Source organism: Neofelis nebulosa, chromosome 14 (genome assembly GCF_028018385.1).
Source record: "Neofelis nebulosa isolate mNeoNeb1 chromosome 14, mNeoNeb1.pri, whole genome shotgun sequence".
Classification (NCBI taxonomy): Eukaryota; Metazoa; Chordata; class Mammalia; order Carnivora; family Felidae; genus Neofelis; species Neofelis nebulosa.
Window position 1 is genome coordinate 41,513,692 of NC_080795.1, and position 20,241 is coordinate 41,533,932.

Here is a 20,241-nt window from a genome sequence, read left to right on the forward strand (position 1 = left end):
TTGGAGTCAAATGCTGTGTGGTATACCTTTGGCAAAATGTAAAGAACTCAATGACCTGCATGTGTTAGAGATACCAGTTTCACTTCTGTCTTTGTTCTTCAAGGTGATGCAAATAGTATATTTTGTTTTGCTGTGTTCCTATGCCTGTCTTTGTCATTGCAAATCCTCTTTTGGGTAAGGTGAGATGTAAACAAATAGCCATAGGCAGTTTTTTTTTTTTCTTTTTTAGAAAGACTAAACAAAATATATTTACCTAAGAAGTTTAATAGCTCTCCCTATTTCAAGTGAACGTTGTTATTTAGCATTCTTTGGGATTTTTCTTTTTGCTGAAGTATGTTTAAACCTGAATATTATATACTTTGAGCTACAAAAATTTGCAACATATTTAATACTAAGGTATATTTATTTCAAAGGAAACGATGTGTGAAACTTTTTTTTTTTATTTTTTGGTCCAAAAGTTCTGAGTGATTTTTTTTCTCATTACTTTTTGCTTAAAATTGTTTCTGGGGTGCCTGGGTGGCTTAGTCGGTTAAGCAGCTGATTCTTGATTTCGGCTCAGGTCATGATCTCAAGGTTCGTGACTTTAAGCCCCACATCTGGCTCTTTGCTCACAGTGCTGGGTTGGCTTCGGATCCTCTGTCTCCCTCTCTCTGCTACTCCCCCATGCGTGCACGCGTGTGCCGTTTCTTTCACAAAAATAAATGTTAAAAAAATTGAAAACTAAAAATGTTTTTGGTACAGTAAATATTTTTTGAAAGTAAATGATTTCATAGAATGCTTATTATTACATTTTAATCAGAAGAAGTATTTAAAATGATACATTCACTCAGATTTGTTAGTTTTATTATATGGTATAGCTATTTCTGTGCTCTAAATGTGCTAAAAGTTTATACTGTACCATCATACTTGTTTTGTGTGTTTATTCTCTGCTCATTTGGGTTACAAATTTTATAGAGGACAGGTAATGCGGACTTCCACAAGAGAGTGTAAAGTATTCTTAGTAGGTGAGTTTGTTAATTAGTAAATAGTAGGGACCATGCAGTCTGTTGTTGGGAAAACTTAACTTTTTTAAAAAAATTTTTAACATTTTATTTATTTTTGAGAGAGAAAGAGTGGGGGAGGGCCACAGAGAGGGGAGACACAGAATCTGAAGCGGGCTCCAGGCTCTGAGCTGTCAGCACAGAATCCCAAACGGGCCTCAAACTCTGACCTGAGGCAAAGTCAGATGCTTAACTGACTGAACCACGCAGGCACCCTGAGAAACCTTAACTTTCTAAAGAAAAGTATAAAACATTAGAATTTTTCTGTTGTTTCATCTGTAACTGTTGTTTTTAATTTGTTCAACTGAAATCTGAGTACAGATTTTTGCTTTGTTTGCTTTGTTCTGTTTTAATGTTATGGTAATTCCAACTATTTTCTTTGTCTTTTTAGATATTCCTCTTCGTCAAGTTATAGCTGAGGAATGTGTTGCTTTTATGTTAAACTGGAGGGAAAATGAATACCTTACATTGCAAGTTCCCGCATTTCTGCTTCAGAGTAATCCATATGTAAAGGTAATTTGTGTTTAATCTAAAAGGATTATTAGGATGAGATCATTGTACCTGTTTCTTTAGATCTATACTAAGGCAACTTGTCCAATTTCTATGATACAATGGAAGATGGGACAAATGTTTGTTGGTGTGTGGTTAATAGTATAGTTTGAGGTAATTTGGGTGCTTGGGTTTGCCCTCTGATATTTTTTTCAATATCCAGTAGTTCATGAGAATGCAAACAAAAATTAGTTAACGGACATTTTGGTATAACCGTAAGCTAGTGAGAGGTTAGTTCTCTTCTTGTTTTGATCAGTATAATCAAACTCTAGTGTTAACCTCTGGAATACATGGGTGTACCTGCATGTGAGGGGTGCACTTCCAGCTTTTTTCCATCTGAGCACCTGACCCTTCCTTAGAGTTTATTTCCTCCTCTCGATTTGTGCATGGTCCTTGGTCATGTAAATGTTTGTTAGTAATTACACCCAAATGAAAGAATCCATTCAGTGAATTGGTGGTGAGTTGTTTATTCACCTTTCTTAATTATATCTCTCTTGTGCAACTGAAAATGTTTCTGGATGGAGAAAATAAAAACAGAAACTTGAATTTTCCCCTAAGACTATGTTATGTGTTAATATTATGTGTACCTGAACAAGCAGTGGACTTTTCTCCCTTTCTGGTCTTCAGTTAAAACAAAACAAAACAAACAAAAAACAAAAAAAACCCATGTAGTGATTTAACATTTCTTTGTGTGTACGTTTGGTTTTTCAGATTTCCTTATTGCTTGTCTGCTTTATGTTTATCTCCTCTTACCTTTAGTACATAGTCTCTTCAGTCAATGGTTATCTGAGAACTCTTGCAAGACTCCCTGTTTTACATTTGTCTTGGTTATTTGTTTTTTCCTCCTAATTTCCTATATGTCCTTTAAAAAACTGAGATCATTTCATTTCAGCCCTTTGAAGATTTGCTGATTTCTTTTGTGTTTTTACTCCTTTTTGTCTTCTCTATAATTGTTCACAAAATTTATCTCATAACTTGAATCATCCTTCTCTTTGGAATTTTAGACATTGGATTAGATCTGTTTTTTCACTGAATTTTCTGAAATATGAGTTCCTCCTATCTGGGATACTTGTCTGATTATGCCCAGTAGTCTTGGTCTTTGCTAAACCCTCAGATGAAAGAACCATTTCGTTCCAAGACAGTAATTTCCACTTAGGATCATAGCTTGTTGTTCAGCATTAGGACCGTACAGTAGCTTTTCTTTGCTTTTCTCAGCAATGAATTCTGTGGAGCTGTGCACCAGCAGGGCTGGGTGCGTGTTTCAGGGCCTGCAGTGTGGAAGGGTACGAGATACTGTGCTGGAAGTTGCCTGAACTTGGGCTAGGTTATGTCACTGCTTCCTGTAGCCCCCTGATCTCGCCCAAAAGGAGGAAGGATATGTGGTGACCTTGCTGAAGAGTCATTGAAGTATTTCATCATCTTATCTGGTTAGGGTTTATGTGTCCCCTTTCCTAGTTTGGCCCTGTGCTCCCTTGTTTATGTCAGGGAAAAAGGAATCAGAGAAAGAGGTCTAGAGTAAGGGATAGTGTTTTGGAAATGCTATAATTTGGAGCAATTTCCAAACTTGGAATTTGGCGTGGAATGCATATACATATGCATAGGGAAAAGTTTAGAAGGATGTTAACAGTTACCATCTCTGGATAGTGGAATAGTAGGTGGTTTTAATCAGTTTATTTTCCATTTTATTTTCTGACTTATTTGAATATTCTGTAATCACAAAAGGAAAGGGAAAAATCTTAAACATGTAGCTAAAATATGACCTTTTGAAATAACACAGAACTGTATAGTCTCCCCTTTGGATCAGGATAGGAGGCAGTGTAGCTAGCATATCGGAAAAAGCACAGGATTTACGGAGCTCGGTGGTAATAGTAGTAATATCAGATAAAGACCAAAGTTTGTAATGTAGCCTCCAAGGCCTTTTAAGGTGCAGGTGCTTCTTCCTCTGTTTGCTCTCTCTTCCTCCTTGTCCTGCTGTTCTGTGCTGGTGGTTCCACATTACTCACAGCTCTCTATGCAGGATGCTTTCTCTGCTTCTGCACTTGAGCATGTGCTGTGAATCACTTAGCCGGGATGCCCTTCCCACTTTTGCCTGTTGGTGTGGTTTCTTGGAAGCTTAGCCTTATTTCTTTCTCTGCAAAGGAGTAAATCACTTTCTCCTTTGTTACCTTTGAACTGTGCTACTAAGTAGTCCTGCTACTTTTGGGGAGGCATATATTTTTGTTGCACTTACACTATGTAATAAGTTATTTTTTACTTGTCTTCTTATAGAACAGTGAGCTTCTTGAGGACAGTTACTTTTTATATTCTCAGTGCTTTATTTGATGTCCACACATAGTAGATGCTTAAGAATGTTTGTGGAATTCAGTTGACTTCGAGGGGCCTAAGACTTTTTTCTTTCCTTTTCTTTTCTTTTTTTTAAAGTAATCTCTATACCCGGTATGGGGCTCAAACTCAAGGACCCTGAGATCAAGTCATAGGTTTTTTTCTGAGCTGGCCAGATGCCCCTGGGGCCTAAAACTTCTGAAAATTCTTACTTTTAAGTAAATTAGTGCAGTGACCTCAACCAAGCATGTGATTCTTAACAACAGAAAATGAATGGAGACAAGGAGCTACTCTAGCCCTGTATTGCACTACAGTAAATAGCTGCATATATGGTGGTCTTAGTTGATGGAGCAGACTTGTATTCAGTAGGCATGCAAGATGAAATTTTTTTTTTTAATTTTCTTGTGTGTGTTTTTTTTTTTTTTTTTAATGTTTATTTATTTTAGAGACAGAGCACCAATGGGGGAGGAGCAGAGAGAGCCGGAGACAGAATCTGAAGCAGGCTGCAGCTCTGAGCTGTCAGCACAGAAAACACATTCACATAGCACAGCTAGGGTTTTCACATTGTTTTTACTACCTTTAGGAAGCACGAGTGTTATAAATTTTCTTAGGTGTGATCATGGAGTTACGGTTATGCAGGAGAATCTTCTAGCCCTTAGAAGATACATAGTAAAGTCTTTAGGGATGAGGTGTGGTGTCTGCGGCTTATTAGTTAACAAAGAGCATATGTAGGTATATAAAGTAAATACAGTAGAATATTCACAGTAAGTCCAATATACAGATATTACTGAATTCTTCAAGTTTTCCATGTTTGTAATTTTTTATTATAAAAAATAGGGAAAAGTATCAGTTTTCATCTTTGTCATAATACTGCTGCCTCCTTAAAGAAGTTACCTGAGGTGATGGGGACCTCCTTATGAATGTTTTCTAGGTCCAGTTAGGGATCTGGGCTTTCCTGATGGACTTGAAATGATCTTTGCCGCTTCACTGTTGAAAAGAGCAATGATGTATAAGAGTTAATATGAACAAAGGATAGAGGGGCCCTCTTTTGTTTTGAAATTACAGAGAGAAACACTGAATTTGACATAAGCCTGTTTTTTTCCCCTGCATTTTGGGCCTGTCTTTTCTCTGCCTTTTGCTTTTAGCCCTTCCACTCTTTTATTTGTGTGTTCTTCCAGCATTTTTGGTCCTTTTAAAGTCGCCTTTATTCAGATCATTCACTTTCAGTAAGCTGTCCTTCCTTCCTTCTTCCTCACATCAGTAACTCCATCCCCAGTTGCTCCCATTTTTCTTAGAGAAAGATGGTTCCACATCTTATTCCCTTATTCTGCCAACTTCAGTTTCCAGATTTCTCCCCTTATTTTTTCATTAAAAAAGAATTTTTTACATTTATTTTTATTAAAAAAAATTTTTTTTTACATTTATTTATTTTTGAGAGAGAGCACAAGTGGGAAAAGGGCAGAGAGAGAATAAGACACAGAATCGGAAGTAGGCTCCAGACTCGGAGCTGTCAGCACAGAGCCTGACGTGGGGCTTGAACTCACAAACTGAGATCATGACCCGAGCCCAAGTCAGATGCTTAACTGACTGAGCCACCCAGCTGCACCACCTCCCCCACCACAACTTTTTTTTAAATGATTACAGTGTGTGTAAAGTTAAAGCACTATTTTAATTGCACCTCTGGGCTTTTACCACAGTTAACATTGTGTGTGTATATATACTTCCCATTACATACACCACATACCCTGCCCCCTTCTTAAGTGGGATCATGCTATATACTAGCTAGGTGCCCCTCCCACACACACTCTTAATAAATCACATACCTCTTTGCATTGTCTCAGTTTTGTTCTTATTAGACTATACTTGTTTTTGCCCTGATTAGACTTTTATTGAAGGAAACAGTGAGCTTTATAATGTGGCAGAACCAGAGCATCCTCTTCCCCAGTCAGATTCCAGTCTGTTAGACAGTGAACTTTAAATTCCTCCATGGTTGGATGGAAGGTATAGCATAACATACGTGTTGGTATGTTTGGGCCACTATCCTTTCTTCAAGTGCACCTTAAAATAGAACTTACACGTATATTACAGATTATCTTTTGTGTATTTTCTGTTTTTCGTGTTACAGCTTGGACAGCTTTTAGCAGCTACATGCAAAGAACTTCCAGGCCCTAAAGAAAGTAGACGGACTGCTAAAGACCTTTGGGAAGTTGTTGTTCAGATCTGTAGTGTATCCAGTCAACACAAACGAGGAAATGATGGCAGAGTTAGTTTAATAAAGCAGAGGGAATCTACATTAGGTATAATGTACCGGTACGTTTCTATCAGTTTATTTTTTGTACTCACTTTGTACTGTTTCAAGAACATCTACCATTATCCTTGTATATCCTAAAGATGGACAGTGTAAGAGTTCTCTGGTGCTGATCTCTGATGGACTAACATGGCCACCTTTGGAAATACCTCTTATTTATATGTTATTTTAAGAGATTGTTAACCATTTAATATCTACTGGAGTTCAAAGTCGTTGATGTCTATGATTGCATAGTACTGAAGAAGTCATATGTGATTAAGACAGAAGAAATTGTATTAGGTTATTATGACAATAGAATGTTATACTCTTTCATACATGCAGAATTGGAGAGTTAGGTATAAACCTTCACCTATAATTTACTTTCTTTTTAATTTCTGATAGTAAATATGTACAAAATTTGTTTTTTGTAGGAGTGAACTACTTTCTTTTATCAAAAAATTACGGGTAAGTTTCATTAAAAGTTATCTAATTCTCATTTTTGTAAAATATGACTGAGTGCTTAAATGCTGGTTGTTTAAGTGCTCTCTCTGTATGATGTGCTCATTATCTTCAGTGATCATTTCTGAAGATGGGATGGTCTAAATGGAGAGGTTTATTTTGCATTTATCTTAACATGTGTTAGTGAATAATTAGGTTTTTTTTTTTTTTTTTTAAGTTTGTTTTGAGAGAGACAGACTGCACGAGTGGGGGAGGGGCAGAGAGAGAGGGAGACAGAATCCCAAGCATGCTCTGCACTGTGAGAGCAGAGCCTGACACGGGGCTCAAACTCATGAAACACTGAGGGGCGCCTGGGTGGCGCAGTCGGTTAAGCGTCCGACTTCAGCCAGGTCACGATCTCGCGGTCCGTGAGTTCGAGCCCCGCGTCAGGCTCTGGGCTGATGGCTCGGAGCCTGGAGCCTGTTTCCGATTCTGTGTCTCCCTCTCTCTCTGCCCCTCCCCCGTTCATGCTCTGTCTCTCTCTGTCCCAAAAATAAAAAAAATTTAAAAAAAAAAAAAAAAAAAAAACTCATGAAACACTGAGATCATGACCTGAGCTGAAACCAAGAGTCAGACGCTTGACTGAGGCACCCAGGTGCCCCAAAGGAGGTATTTTTTTAATTTTAAGGAAGTTTTCATAATAGGGCAGGATGTGTGAAGCCTAGCCTTAATTTTTGATGATAGGATTAATGTTACACTTATTTACTGACGTAACCTAGATTCCATCCTTTAAGTATTATTTTAAGGAATAAAAATTTGATTTTTTTAGAGCTAGCTGGAAGTACTAATTGGAAAGAGATGTATTTACTCAATTTCAAAAGTCATTTGAGGAGTTGAGCACCATAAGCCAGTCACCTAAATATGCTAATTTTTGTGTAATTGTGTGCTGTGACTTCTTTCATGAGATTAAAAATAAAGTTGACCTGTAGTGTGCGCTTTAAACTAAAGCAGATGGTAGATTTCAAAAGTGAAAGAATCTTTTTTTAAATGTCTTTTTGAGAGAGTGAGTGCGTGTGCATGCTGGCTAAGTGGGGGAGAGGCAGAGAGGGAGACAGAATCTGAAACAGGCTCTGTGCTGTCAGCACAGAGCCTGATACAGGGCTCGAACTTCTGAACCGTGAGATCAAGACCTGAGCTGAAGTTGGACTTTTAACTGACTGAGCCACCCAGGCTCCCTAGAGTCTTTTGACAGAAAGTCTTTTGATTTTGTGTGTGGGGGGGCACCTGGAGGGGCTCAGTTGGTTAAGCATTTAACTTTGGCTCAGGTTCTGGAGCCTACTTCCAGATTCTGTGTCTCTCCCTCTCTCTGCCCCACTGCCACTCACACTGTCTCTCTCAAAAATAAACATTAAAAAAAAAAAAAAAAAATCCTTGGTATCCCTGAGGTTGACAGGAGGAATGTTAAACATATATAGTATTTAATGATTCTGTATTTTCTTTCTCATAGGAACCTTTGGTTTTGACTATTATTTTATCACTCTTTGTGAAACTTCACAATGTTCGGGTCAGTATTTCATAATTTCATTAAAAAAATCTTCAAAAGAAATTTCCTTTAAAAAAAAATCAACTTAAAAATCACTTTTTTTTTTTTTTTTTCTAGGAGGACATCGTGAACGATATTACAGCTGAACACATTTCTATTTGGCCATCCTCCATCCCAAAGTAAGAAGTATTATAGCTTGAATTTATTTTTTATGTATTTAGAGATCATCCTGATACAGATAATCTTGAATAATTTCACTAAAAGGCTGCAATCTATAAGGATTCTACAGCCAACTTCATTTCTCTGTTGCAGTAATTATTTCTTAAAAATGAATAAGGCATAACTCTAAGAGCTAAGGTACACCAGCCTTAAGTTGAACAAAAGATCCCTAAGTGGTCCTGATGACTTGTCAGTGGGTAGAGTTAGAGCATCGAGGCAAAAACGATCTTCTGTTAGGGTTCCTTCATCTTACCTCTTTTATAAATATCTATATGAAAAGGGCATCAATAAAAAAAGTTTATTTTGAGAGATAGTGTGCATGTGGGGGAGGGACAGAGAGCAGGGAGAATCCCAAGCAGGCTCTGTGCTGTCAGCACAGGTCAATGTGGAGCCTGATGCAGGATTGGTGAATTGTGAGGTCATGACTTGAGCCAAAACCAGGAGTCGGCTGTTTAACCCAGGCGTCCCGAAAATGACTTCTTTATAATTATTCTTTGTAGGTCTCTTCTAACACTGTGACTGTCAGAGGGTCCCAACCCCTTTTAGTTACTAAGAAGTTCTTGGATACTTTAAGAAATATTCCCTCTTTCTTTCATCTCCTGAAAAGCACAGTAATATGGGGAGAAGAAAACGTTCTTTTTCTGGAAGAAGAAACCATTTACATATTTCTTTTCCTACACATAGCAACTTCTCATTCAAGAGTCCCATTTCTTCCCTCCTAAAAGTTACTTTTCCTATCCTCCCTACCCCCAATTTTTTTTTTTTTTTTTTTTTACTTTGTGCCTGAAGGGCAGGACTAGGCCTTATTTTATTGCCCTTAGTGGCATCTTTGAAGAAGAAAAGATTTTAGTAGGTAGATAAGCAGGCAATAGAATGAGAGTAATTTGCTTTCATCTTAATCCTAGAGATTGAAAGCAGTTGTGCATCTCCTATAGAGGCTTGGAAGGTCAAAAGTGAGTGAGTGACCTCATATTGAGGCTTGTTTCCCAAAGGATCACCATGCTTCAGAAGCAAATGTGCATCCTAAATGACATTGTAACTGCAGATTTCTTTTTAAGATTTTATTTTTAAGTAATCTCTACATCCATGATGGGGCTCAAATTTGCAAATGAGAAGAGTCATGTGCTCTACTGACAGGGCCAGCCAGGTTCTCTGACTGCAGGTTTTTCTGTAATATTTAGTATGTTACATAGCAGTCCAAAAATCAGATAGAGATCCTTCTGCCTAACTGATGGTTGGTAGCATCTCTGGGGTGTTGCTTCTTTATCCCAATGGTTGATTTTCAGTGTGTGTTTATAAATGAGGCAAAAGAATAGTTTACCATAGAGGCTCTGAGCTAGATTGGTGGAGTTTGAGTCCCAGCCTCTTCTTCACTTACCTGGTATCAAACCCTGTATAAGTTGCTTTCTTTGCTAGTTTCCTCATTTATTAAATGGATATACGAAGAGTATCTACCTCAGATTTGTGAGGATTAAATAAAATAATACGTTTCCAAGGTAGGTGTTTATAAGGACTGGCTTGTAATAGGCTTAACTGTTACCTTCGTGATAAAGTTACTTTAATGTAAGTTGACAACAGAGAAAATGTGACTAAATGTTTGAAAAGAAAAAGTATTTCTCTTGAGCACGAGTTTTTATTAACTCTAAGAATAGTGTGAGAATGGTATGGATTGAGCATTACTATGTTAAGATCAGTTGTTTGATATGTAGATCCAATTCTTGTTAACATTTTATAAATTTCTGTAAAATCACAAACCAATTTAACTCATTTAGCTGTAAATGAATAATTGAGTATTTGCTAATAATACCACAGTTCTGTTCCCACTACACTGGGAACATTGGTGAATTATGGTTAGATCTAACTCTGGGGCAACAGGAGGACTTTGTCCAAGTTCACCTTGTAAGCGACAGAGCTAGGACTTGAACCTTTTATGTGTCTGAATCCAGAGCCTACGTTCTCTACCTCTGTGCCTTACTGCTTCCGGGAGATAGGCACTGTGAGCTTTGTTTCTTGTGTGCTGGGCTGGCTTTTATCCTTACAGCTCCATCCTCTACTTCTGTATCACAGGACTTCCAGGTTTGACGAGGCTCACAGCGGCTGGCCCCGTTCCCTCCCCTCCTCTGCTTCTTTACAGGCACTTGAATATACTCAAGTAGTACACTTGCCACAGGTAGCCCCCGACCCTGTGAGGGCCGAGTGAAGCCTCTAATCCAGGGGACTTTGTTATTCTCACTAGAAGTCATAAGGTGGACTCGAGGCTGCATAGTATTGTTAGTATTCAGGCCCTTTAAGAGTGACATTTGGGGGGAAAAAAGGAACAAAAATCAGATTTGTTTTCAACTTCTTATAAAAAGTGAAGCTTATCACACTTCATACTTACTGGACTCAGCTGTTACAGTTTTAATAAACTACTTTTACTAATAATTGGCATTATATTTATGGTCACTTAAATTTTGGCTAACTCTTTTTGTTTTTAATAAATGTGCATGGAATTTGAAGTTGCAAAATAGAGATTAATGTTCGTTGTCTTTTTTTTTTTTTTTTTTTTAAAGCCTCCAGTCAGTGGACTTTGAAGCTGTGGCAATCACAGTGAAAGAGCTAGTTCGGTATGCCCTCAGTATAAGTCCAAACAACCATTCCTGGTTAATTATTCAGGCAGACATTTATTTTGGTAAGTGAGATGTATGGTTGTTTTGCATTTTGTTTTTGTAGCACTTTTAGAAGTGAAAATAAATACATATTTTTCCTAATAGTTATTAAACTGGTCTTGTTTTTGATGTCTATTCTTCCTAGATACATTGCTATATATTCATTTTCTGTATTGTGCCTTTGGTTCAGATACTTCGAATTTTTATGTTGACTACGTTTTTTTTTTTAAGTTTATTTATTTTGAGAGAGTGTGTGTGTGTGTGAGTGGGGAAGGGGCAGGGCAGAGAGAGAGAGGGCAAGAGAGAATTCACGCAGGCTCCACACTCAGTGCAGAGCCCAACACGGGGCTTGTTTCCACGAACCATGAGATGATGACCTGAGCCAAAATAGTCAAATGCTCCACCGACTGAGCCACCTAGGTGCCCCTGAAAATTGCCAGTTTTAATGCTCATTTTCATCCTGACCCTCCAAAGAATTTGTTATCAAGATCTTAATATCTATGTTTAAAATAGATTTACTGATTCTAAACTACGTCAGAAAATTCAGGTATGTTTCTAGTATGGGCATTTGGGAAACAAATACCTCCAGTACTAAGTTTGACAAGAAGTCTGTGCTAAATTTTTGGCTCATCAGTTTTAGAAAGCAAGGAATATATTCTTTTAAAGTAGTTTTAAAAAATGTGATTTTTCTGTGTTGTCCCAGATAAGTGTTATCCCTAGCCCTGTGGTTTGAATCTGCTTTTGTCAACTCATGAAGTAATCATACCCTGCTCTTCACAAAAGAGTCCATGTTTGTCTTTCTGGCCGTTATGTCTAATGTTAGGTCATTCTCTATTATTTTCTGCTTCAGCAACAAACCAGTATTCGGCAGCTCTTCACTATTACCTACAGGCAGGAGCCGTGTGTTCTGATTTCTTCAATAAGGCTGTGCCTCCTGATGTTTATACAGACCAGGTAAGTTGTCTCGTGGGCTCTCTTTCTTGTCTACCTTTACATGTTCCTTTTTCCCAGGCCCCTTTTGGGTGAGCTGATTCATTTCCATATATGAGGTAAATTGAATGCTCTAGACCTGATTGCTCTCCATATTTCCAGTGCCCATAGATAATTGCTGCTTTGATTTCTCAAAACACCTAAAACTCAACCTGTCCAAAACTGATTTCAGCATTTTACTTTACAGTCTCCCTCCTGATGCCCTTTTCTCACATACATGAAAACACACACACACACACACACACACACACACACACACACACACACACGCCAAAATACCAAACACCTTCTTCAGCCATTTAAGTTGACCAAGCCCAAATCCTCAGTATCCTCTTTTCTTTATGATGGCTCTCACTGAAATCCATTCAGCCTTTAAGACAGTGATTCTCTCTCCTAAATCTCAAATTTATTTCATTTTCTTTTATACGTATAACTCTTTCCTCTGTTTTATGCCATCAGTGTCAGAATCTATTAAATGGTAGATTATAATACGTGGCTTTTAAGTTAGATCTTAAATATTTTAGTAATGTGTTATTTTTAATTGAAAATTCTATTTTTCAGCGCATTTTTAGATTCACAGCAAAATTGAGCAAAAAGCGGAGTTTTTTATACCTGCTGTTCCCACATACGCACAGTTTTCACCACTGTTGCCATTCCACATCAGAGCAGTGCATTGGTTACAACTGGTGTTAACTAGTTTTTGAAAATAATCAGGGTTTGTTTTTGTAGGTAATAAAACGAATGATAAAATGCTGTTCTTTGCTGAATTGCCACACACAGGTTAGTTTATGATATGTTGGTTTATTTTCATGTATATTGGAATTTGCAGTAAATATAAAGCATTGGACTGGGAAATCGCCTTTATTTTCTTTACCATAATTGCTTAAGTTTACGGTGTTTAAGAATTTGGCATATTAAATTTTTTTTTTTTTTTAGTTTTTTAATTTATTTTGAGAGAGAAGCAGTGTGAGTAGGGGAAGGGCAGAGAGAATCCCAAGCCGCCTCCACACTGTCAGCCCAGAGTCCAGTGTGGGACTCAAATTTATGAAACCATGAGATCATGACCAGAGAGCCAAAACCAAGAGTCGGATGCTTAACCAACAGAGCCACCCAGGCACCCCTTAATTTTTTTTCTAGGAAATTTTAACTAAAATGAAAGTATGAATTAGAAAACATTGGTCTTAGAACCTTCTAAATGGAAAAGAAGCATTTTTAAGGTGTGTGGGTTTTTTTTTTTTTTTTAATATTTAAGAGTCGATATGCATGTGAGTCACTAGGGAAATACAAATCAGCACCACATGAGGTACCACTTCACACTTAATGGAATGGCTGTAGTTGAAAGGCAGGCGCCTTGGTGGCTCAGTCACTTAAGTATCCAACTCTTGATCTCAGCTCACGTCATGATAATCATGGCTCGTGGGTTCAAGCCCCATGTCGCACTCTGTGCTGATGGCACAGAGCCGGCTTGGGATTCTGTCTCTCCCTCTGCCCCTCCCCCACTTGTGCAGCCACACTCTCTCTCTCTCTGAAGATAAACTTAAAAAAAATAGTAACCAGTATTGGTGAAGGTGTGGAGAAATTGTAACCTTCATATGTTGCTGGTAGGAATATAAAATGGCATGACCTGCCAAACGATTTGGCAGTTCCTCAAAAATTTAAGCATAAAATTACCATGTGACCTAGACCTAACAGTTCCATCCCTAGGTTTGTAACCAAGAAAATTGAAAACATGTCCACAGAAAAATTTGCACACGAATGTTCACAGTAGCGTTACTCATAATAGCCAAAAAGTTGAAATAACCCAGATGTCCATCAGTTGAGGAATGGATAAATAAAATTTGGTAGATCCTACGGTGGAATATTATTTAGCCAGAGAAACAAATGAAGTGCCGATACATGCTACAACAGGGGTGAATCTTGGAAGTATTAGGTTGAGTGAAAAAAAGCCAGGTACACATGGCCTTGTTGTTATGATTTCATGCATATGAAATGTCCAGAATAGGCAAATCTATAATCAGAATGTAGATTAGCAGTTGCCAGAGACTGAGGGTGGAGAAATGGACTAGCTGTGACAGGTCTGATTGCAGGTTCTGTATGTCCTTGAAAGGCATTATGTAATACTTTTGTTTCGCAGTTTTCCATTCCTTTTAGTTTTTTGAATGGGCTTTTAAAATGGACAAAGCTCTAAAAATTTATGATTTAGATCATTCATTTAAAATTTGGGCAGACAGGGGCACCTGGGTAGCTCAGTCGGTTAAGCATCTGATTTTGACTCAGGTCGTGATCTCCTGGTGTGTGAGTTCGAGCCCTGTGTCGGGCTCTGTGCTGACAGCTCAGAGCGTGAAGCCTGCTTCAGATTCTGTGTCTCCCTTTCTCTTTGCTCCTTCCCCACTTGCAGTCTGTCTCTTTCCTCTCAAAAATAAACATTAAAAAATTTTTTTAAATAGGCAGATGCGTACGTAAAGGTTTTTGCAATTAAAAATTAGATGGGATCCATAATTATGAGCTGATCTACTCAGTATGATCTGCCAGCCCTCTTTAGTGCGTTCTTGATGTAAGAATCATTAAAAATTGCCCTTCCCAGGGGCACCTGGCTGGCTCAGTCAAAAGAGCCAAACCCATGCTGGGTGTACAGATTACTAAGAGAAATAAACTTTAAAAAAAAAAAAAAAAAAAAAAATTAGGCCTCCCAAATCAGGAGAGTCCTTGTTGACACTGGTTACGTTAAATCATTTTCTTTGTTTATGTAGGTGGCAATCTTATGTCAGTTCCTCAGAGAAATTGACTACAAAACAGCCTTTAAATCATTGCAGGAACAAAACAGGTATGAATGATTTTTAAAATAAAATGAAGTTGAAATTTTTCTGCTTAATAAAGAGGAAGTAACTAAAATCTGTTTTTCAGTCATGATGCTATGGACTCCTACTATGACTACATATGGGACGTTACCATTTTGGAATACTTGACCTGTATCCTTCCATCAACATATGTGATATTAGGACAGTTCACTTCTGTAAATTAAAAAAGTACTGTAAATAAACAGTTGAGATTTTGTCATGGTACTTAATAATATCAGATTTATTCTTAACTGATTTGTTTAGATCTTCATCATAAAAGAGGAGAAACTGATAAAAGACAAATTGCGGTAAGTTATTTTATGCCTTTCTTCAGTAATACACTTAATTTCCCTGATTTTAAACCGTCGTTAAGATTTGGACCCCCCCACCCCCCCAAAAAAAGATTTTGTATGCCTAGTTACTGCCAGATTTTGGTTATCAGTGTTTGCTTTTTAACAGACCTGTTTTCATCTAGAGCTTTATCTCTCTTTTATTTTAAAATATTGGATCACATCCTCTCTCTGCTCCAAACCTTTGAATGGTTTCCCATCTCCTATAACCTCAAAGTCTTTATAATAGCTTACAAGCCTGCATATGACCTCTAGCTGCCCATCCGACTTTCTTGCTAACTTTTGTTACGCTATTAGCCCTATTGTTCTTTGAACATGCTGAAAACATTCACCACCTGAAGGGCTTTTGAAATTTTATTTTCCATAAACATTCTTTAACTTCCCTCAGGTCTCCTGGAATGTCATCTTAGTCTTCCACTCAGGTCATGATCTCACAGTTCATGGGTTTGAGCCCCACGTTGGGTTCTGTGCTGACAGCTCAGAGTCTGGAACCTGCTTCAGATTCTGTGTCTCCCTCTGTCTCTCTGTCCCTCCCCTGCTCGTGCTCGCTCTCTCTCTCTCTCAGAAATAAATGTTTAAAAAGAAGAAATTAAAAAAAAAAAAAAATGTCATCTTAGTGATCATTTCCTGAGCATCTTATAAAATAGCCATGTCTTTCTCTACCCTTTTTCCTCCAACACTCTTTTTCTCATTTCCCTTTTGAAAATGTCCTCCATTATACTTCTGATTTACATCTGACATACTATATATTTGCTAATTTATTGGCTGTTTCCCCACCAAAAACTTGGCTTTGTCATAGCTGATACCTAGAATGGTGCCTGGTACATTATAGATGCTCAGTAGTTATTGATAGATGAGTTATCTGTTTTTAAGTTTGACTTATAAGCCAAAGTATTCTAAAATTTTTTAGTGTTTATTTAGAGAGAGAGGGAGAGAAAGAATACCAAGCAGGCTCCACACTGTCAGCGCAGAGCCCAACACGGGGCTCAAACTCACAAACCGTAAGATCATGACCTGAGCCGAAATCAAGAGTCAGGTGCTTAACGGACTGAGCCACCCAGGTGCCCCAAAGCATTATAAATTTATGGCCATTTTTACTTGACTAATACTTGCTGCATCAGTATCACCACAGATAATTTTTCTTGTTGCTTTCGCTCATCAAAAGGAAAAAGAAGATGGAAAAGGAAAAAGATGGATTCAGCATCTTTGCATTTTTGTCTTTCATTTCACCTGGAAATATTCCAACCCTGAATCGGTTCAAAAATTTTGCTTTTTTCCCCGAGCCACTGAGTTTGGTTGGAAAAAATCCTGCCACCATATAAACTGTGGTGCCATTACCAAACCGTGGTCTCAAAGCTTAGCTGGCTTCTTATCTCTTTTGTGTTATGGGCCAGCAGTCAGTGGTCTGCTTTCTTTTCAGGGACTATTTTAGACATTTCCTGTGTTCAGCCCCCTCTCCTTTCTCCCTGTTCCGTACTTCCTTGCCTGTGTTTGGAATAGACCAGAAAAGACTATCAGCTCCTGTCCACATGGGAGTTGTAGTTTTGGGAATTGTGGCCTTATAAGTACCAGCTTCAAATCCCTCCTTAAAATTCTACCTCTGTGCTCATTGTTAAGTGTACTCTTAGTAGGAGGTTATGTTACTTTTTTTTTTTTTTTTAAAGGAAATTTATTAAGGGAGGAAAGGGTATTTGGTTTTTTAAGTTACTTAAATTCAACTTAGTTAACATACAATGTAATATTATCTTCAGGTGTATAATGAACTCATCACAGTAAGTGCACTCCTTAATCCCCATCTTTTTTACCCATCCCTCACCCACCTTTCCTCTGGTAGCCATCCATTTGCTATAATTAAGAGTCTGTGTCTTGGTTTGCCTCTCTCTCTTTTCCCTATTTTCCCTCTGATCATTTGTTTTGTATCTTAAATTTCACATGTGAGGTATTTCGTATGGTATTTATGATTTATTTCACTAAGCATATTACTCTCTAGCTGCATCCACATCATTGCAAATGGCAAGATTTCATTCTTTATGGCTAATATTCCATTGTATTATACATATATATATATATATATACACACACACACACACATATGTATACATATATGTATATGTATATACACATATACATACATACACACACACATATGCACACATACCACATCATCTTTATCCATTCATCAGTCAATGGACACTGGGCTGTTTCCTTAATTGGGCTATTATAGATAATGCTGCTATAAACATAAACATAGAGGTGTGTATATTTTTTCCCCCCAAATTTTTATTTGAATTCTAATTAACATACATGCAATATTGGTTTCAGGGGTAGAATTCAGTGATTCATCACTTACATACAACACCCAGCAAGGCTCTCCTTAATACCCATCACCCATCTAAGCCCACCTCCCACCCACCTCCCTCCAGCAAACCTTAGTTTGTTCTCTATTGTTAAGAGTCTCTTATGGTTGGGGTGCTTGGATGGCTTAGTTGGTTAAGCACCTGCCTCTTGATTTTGGCTCAAGTCATGATCTTGCAGCTCATGAGATTGAGCCCTACATCAGACTCTGCGTGGACAGTGTTGAGCCTGCTTGGGATTCTCTCTTTTGCTCTCTCTGCCCCTCCCCCCCCTCAAAATAAACTTAAAAAAAGAGAGTCTCTTATGGTTTCCCTCTTTTTTTTCTTCCCCTCCCTTATATTCATCTGTTTTTCTTAAATTCCACATGAGTGAAATCCTGTTGCATTTTTCCTCTGATTTCACTTAGCATAATACAGTTTAGCTCTGTGTCGTTGCAAATAGCAAGATTTCATTCTTTTTGATGGCCGATTATTCCATTGTACGTATATATGTATATCTGTGTGTGTGTGTGTGTGTGTGTATGTATATATATGTATGTGTGTGTGTGTGTGCACGTGTATACACACACAGACACACACACACACCATTATCTTTGTCCATTAGTCAATGGACATTTGGGCCCTCTCCATAGTTTGACTATTGTTGGTAATGTTACTCCTTGATGAAGGCAAGTTTTTAGGCTTTTGATTCAACCTGTTCAGTGACCATTAATTAGTTGTCTCCTCTCCTGTATTGTCAGCCTCTCCCATAGCTTATAAACTATTTCATCCTTGACTGTACCTCTACTTCCCTTGTCCCTTCTCTGCCCAGTTCTGTGAAGCTCTCGACCCATTGTAATTTGACTTCTGCTGTTATCACTCTTTTTTTTTTTTTTTTAATTTTTTTTTTTTTCTCAACGTTTTTTATTTATTTTTGGGACAGAGAGAGACAGAGCATGAACGGGGGAGGGGCAGAGAGAGAGGGAGACACAGAATCGGAAACAGGCTCCAGGCTCCGAGCCATCAGCCCAGAGCCCGACGCGGGGCTTGAACTCACGGACCGCGAGATCGTGACCTGGCTGAAGTCGGACGCTTAACCGACTGCGCCACCCAGGCGCCCCTGCTGTTATCACTCTTAACAGTTCTCTCAAGGATCACCAATATCAAAGTCTGTGGATGCTTTTCAGTCTTTATCGTGTTGACATCTCACTTCTTAAAATTCTTTATTCCTTTGGCTTCCCTGACATTATTTTCTCTCAATTTTTTTCACTGACTCTTCTGCCTTTTCTTCTGTCCTTTTCTTCATGAGCATCTCCCTCTGTCTCCCCCTTAATCTTGGTTTCCTCAGAGTTTAGTCCTTTGGTTATTTTCAGATTGCCCTACGTTCTCCCTAGGTAGTCTCATCCACTCATGGGTTTAACTACCCACAGTGTACATTATTTCTCTCAAATCTCTGGCTCCAATTCCAACTTCTGTCTTATACTTTGGATTTTTATAGCCAGTCATCTTTGTGTTATTTTATCTGTTGGAAATCATTCTTTAGTCATATATCCTATGACTAGGTTTTTCCACATGCACTCCTTCATGTTGAAACGGTGTTGACGGTTAGTCTTTGTTGTTTAAAGAAGTTATAATAGGGTTTCTTTTTAAAAAATACATGATTTATTTGAGAGAGAATCCCCATAGGCTCCACATGGTCAGTGTGGAGCCCCACATGGGGTTGGAACTCCTGAACTGTGAGATAATGACCTGACACCAGGAGTTGGATACTTAACCATCTGAGCAATCCAGGCACCCCTGGGCTTCTTTCTTTTTTTATCTAAAGATGTAGATTGCCTTTTAATCTAAAGGTAATTCTAAAATCCTAAAATACATTCTAACAAAATGCTCTTTGGCAGATTATACTATAGATTTTTAGTAGGCTGAGGTATTCTAATTATGAAAGAAATGAACCACTTATATAGGCTATCATAATGCTGAGCAACTACCTGTTTTTGCATATTAAAAAAGTAAAGCCTCTCCTGGAACATGAATTTTGATTTTTCAAACTATTTTGTAGGAGCCTTAATTAACTGTAAAAATGTGTTGGATGATATGTAGAGCTTATTTGCTGGTATTTTTAGTCAAATAAACTTACATGAATTAATGTTCCTGTAGATAGTCTTTTCTTATCCACAGGGGATATGTTGTAAGACCCAGGTGGATGCCTGAAACCATAGGGAGTACTGAACCCTATATATAGATATTTATGTAATAAATTATTAAAAATATTGTTACAAATGTTACAAATATTATTACAAATATCAAAATATTGTACTCCCTCTTCTTTTTTTTTTTTTAAATTTTTTTTTTTTTTCAATGTTTTTTATTTATTTTTTGGGACAGAGAGAGACAGAGCATGAACGGGGGAGGGGCAGAGAGAGAGGGAGACACAGAATGGGAAACAGGCTCCAGGCTCCGAGCCATCAGCCCAGAGCCTGACGCGGGGCTCAAACTCACGGACCGCGAGATCGTGACCTGGCTGAAGTCGGACGCTTAACCGACTGCGCCACCCAGGCGCCCCTGTACTCCCTCTTCTTGGGATGATGTGAGGTGAATGATGTAGGCATTGCGGTAAAGCATTAGATTACTTTTGACTCTGAGACCTGTTAGGAGGAGGATCATCTTCTGGACCATGCTGGACTT

General features: G+C 38.1%; 1 protein-coding gene across 4 annotated transcripts in view; it reads left to right on the top strand.

Moving 5' to 3' along the window:
• INTS8 (integrator complex subunit 8) overlaps positions 1 to 20,241 on the top strand; it is a 53,514-nt gene that overhangs the window by 32,870 nt on the left and 403 nt on the right. For all 4 annotated transcript variants that reach the window (XM_058698604.1, XM_058698606.1, XM_058698607.1 and 1 more), the window contains 11 exons: positions 1,432 to 1,553; positions 6,037 to 6,221; positions 6,630 to 6,663; positions 8,144 to 8,200; positions 8,297 to 8,358; positions 10,951 to 11,069; positions 11,897 to 12,000; positions 12,766 to 12,816; positions 14,787 to 14,860; positions 14,941 to 15,005; positions 15,138 to 15,181. In XM_058698604.1, the coding sequence (XP_058554587.1) occupies positions 1,432 to 1,553; positions 6,037 to 6,221; positions 6,630 to 6,663; positions 8,144 to 8,200; positions 8,297 to 8,358; positions 10,951 to 11,069; positions 11,897 to 12,000; positions 12,766 to 12,816; positions 14,787 to 14,860; positions 14,941 to 15,005; positions 15,138 to 15,181 (917 nt within the window). The remainder of the gene's footprint in view (positions 1 to 1,431; positions 1,554 to 6,036; positions 6,222 to 6,629; positions 6,664 to 8,143; positions 8,201 to 8,296; positions 8,359 to 10,950; positions 11,070 to 11,896; positions 12,001 to 12,765; positions 12,817 to 14,786; positions 14,861 to 14,940; positions 15,006 to 15,137; positions 15,182 to 20,241) is intronic.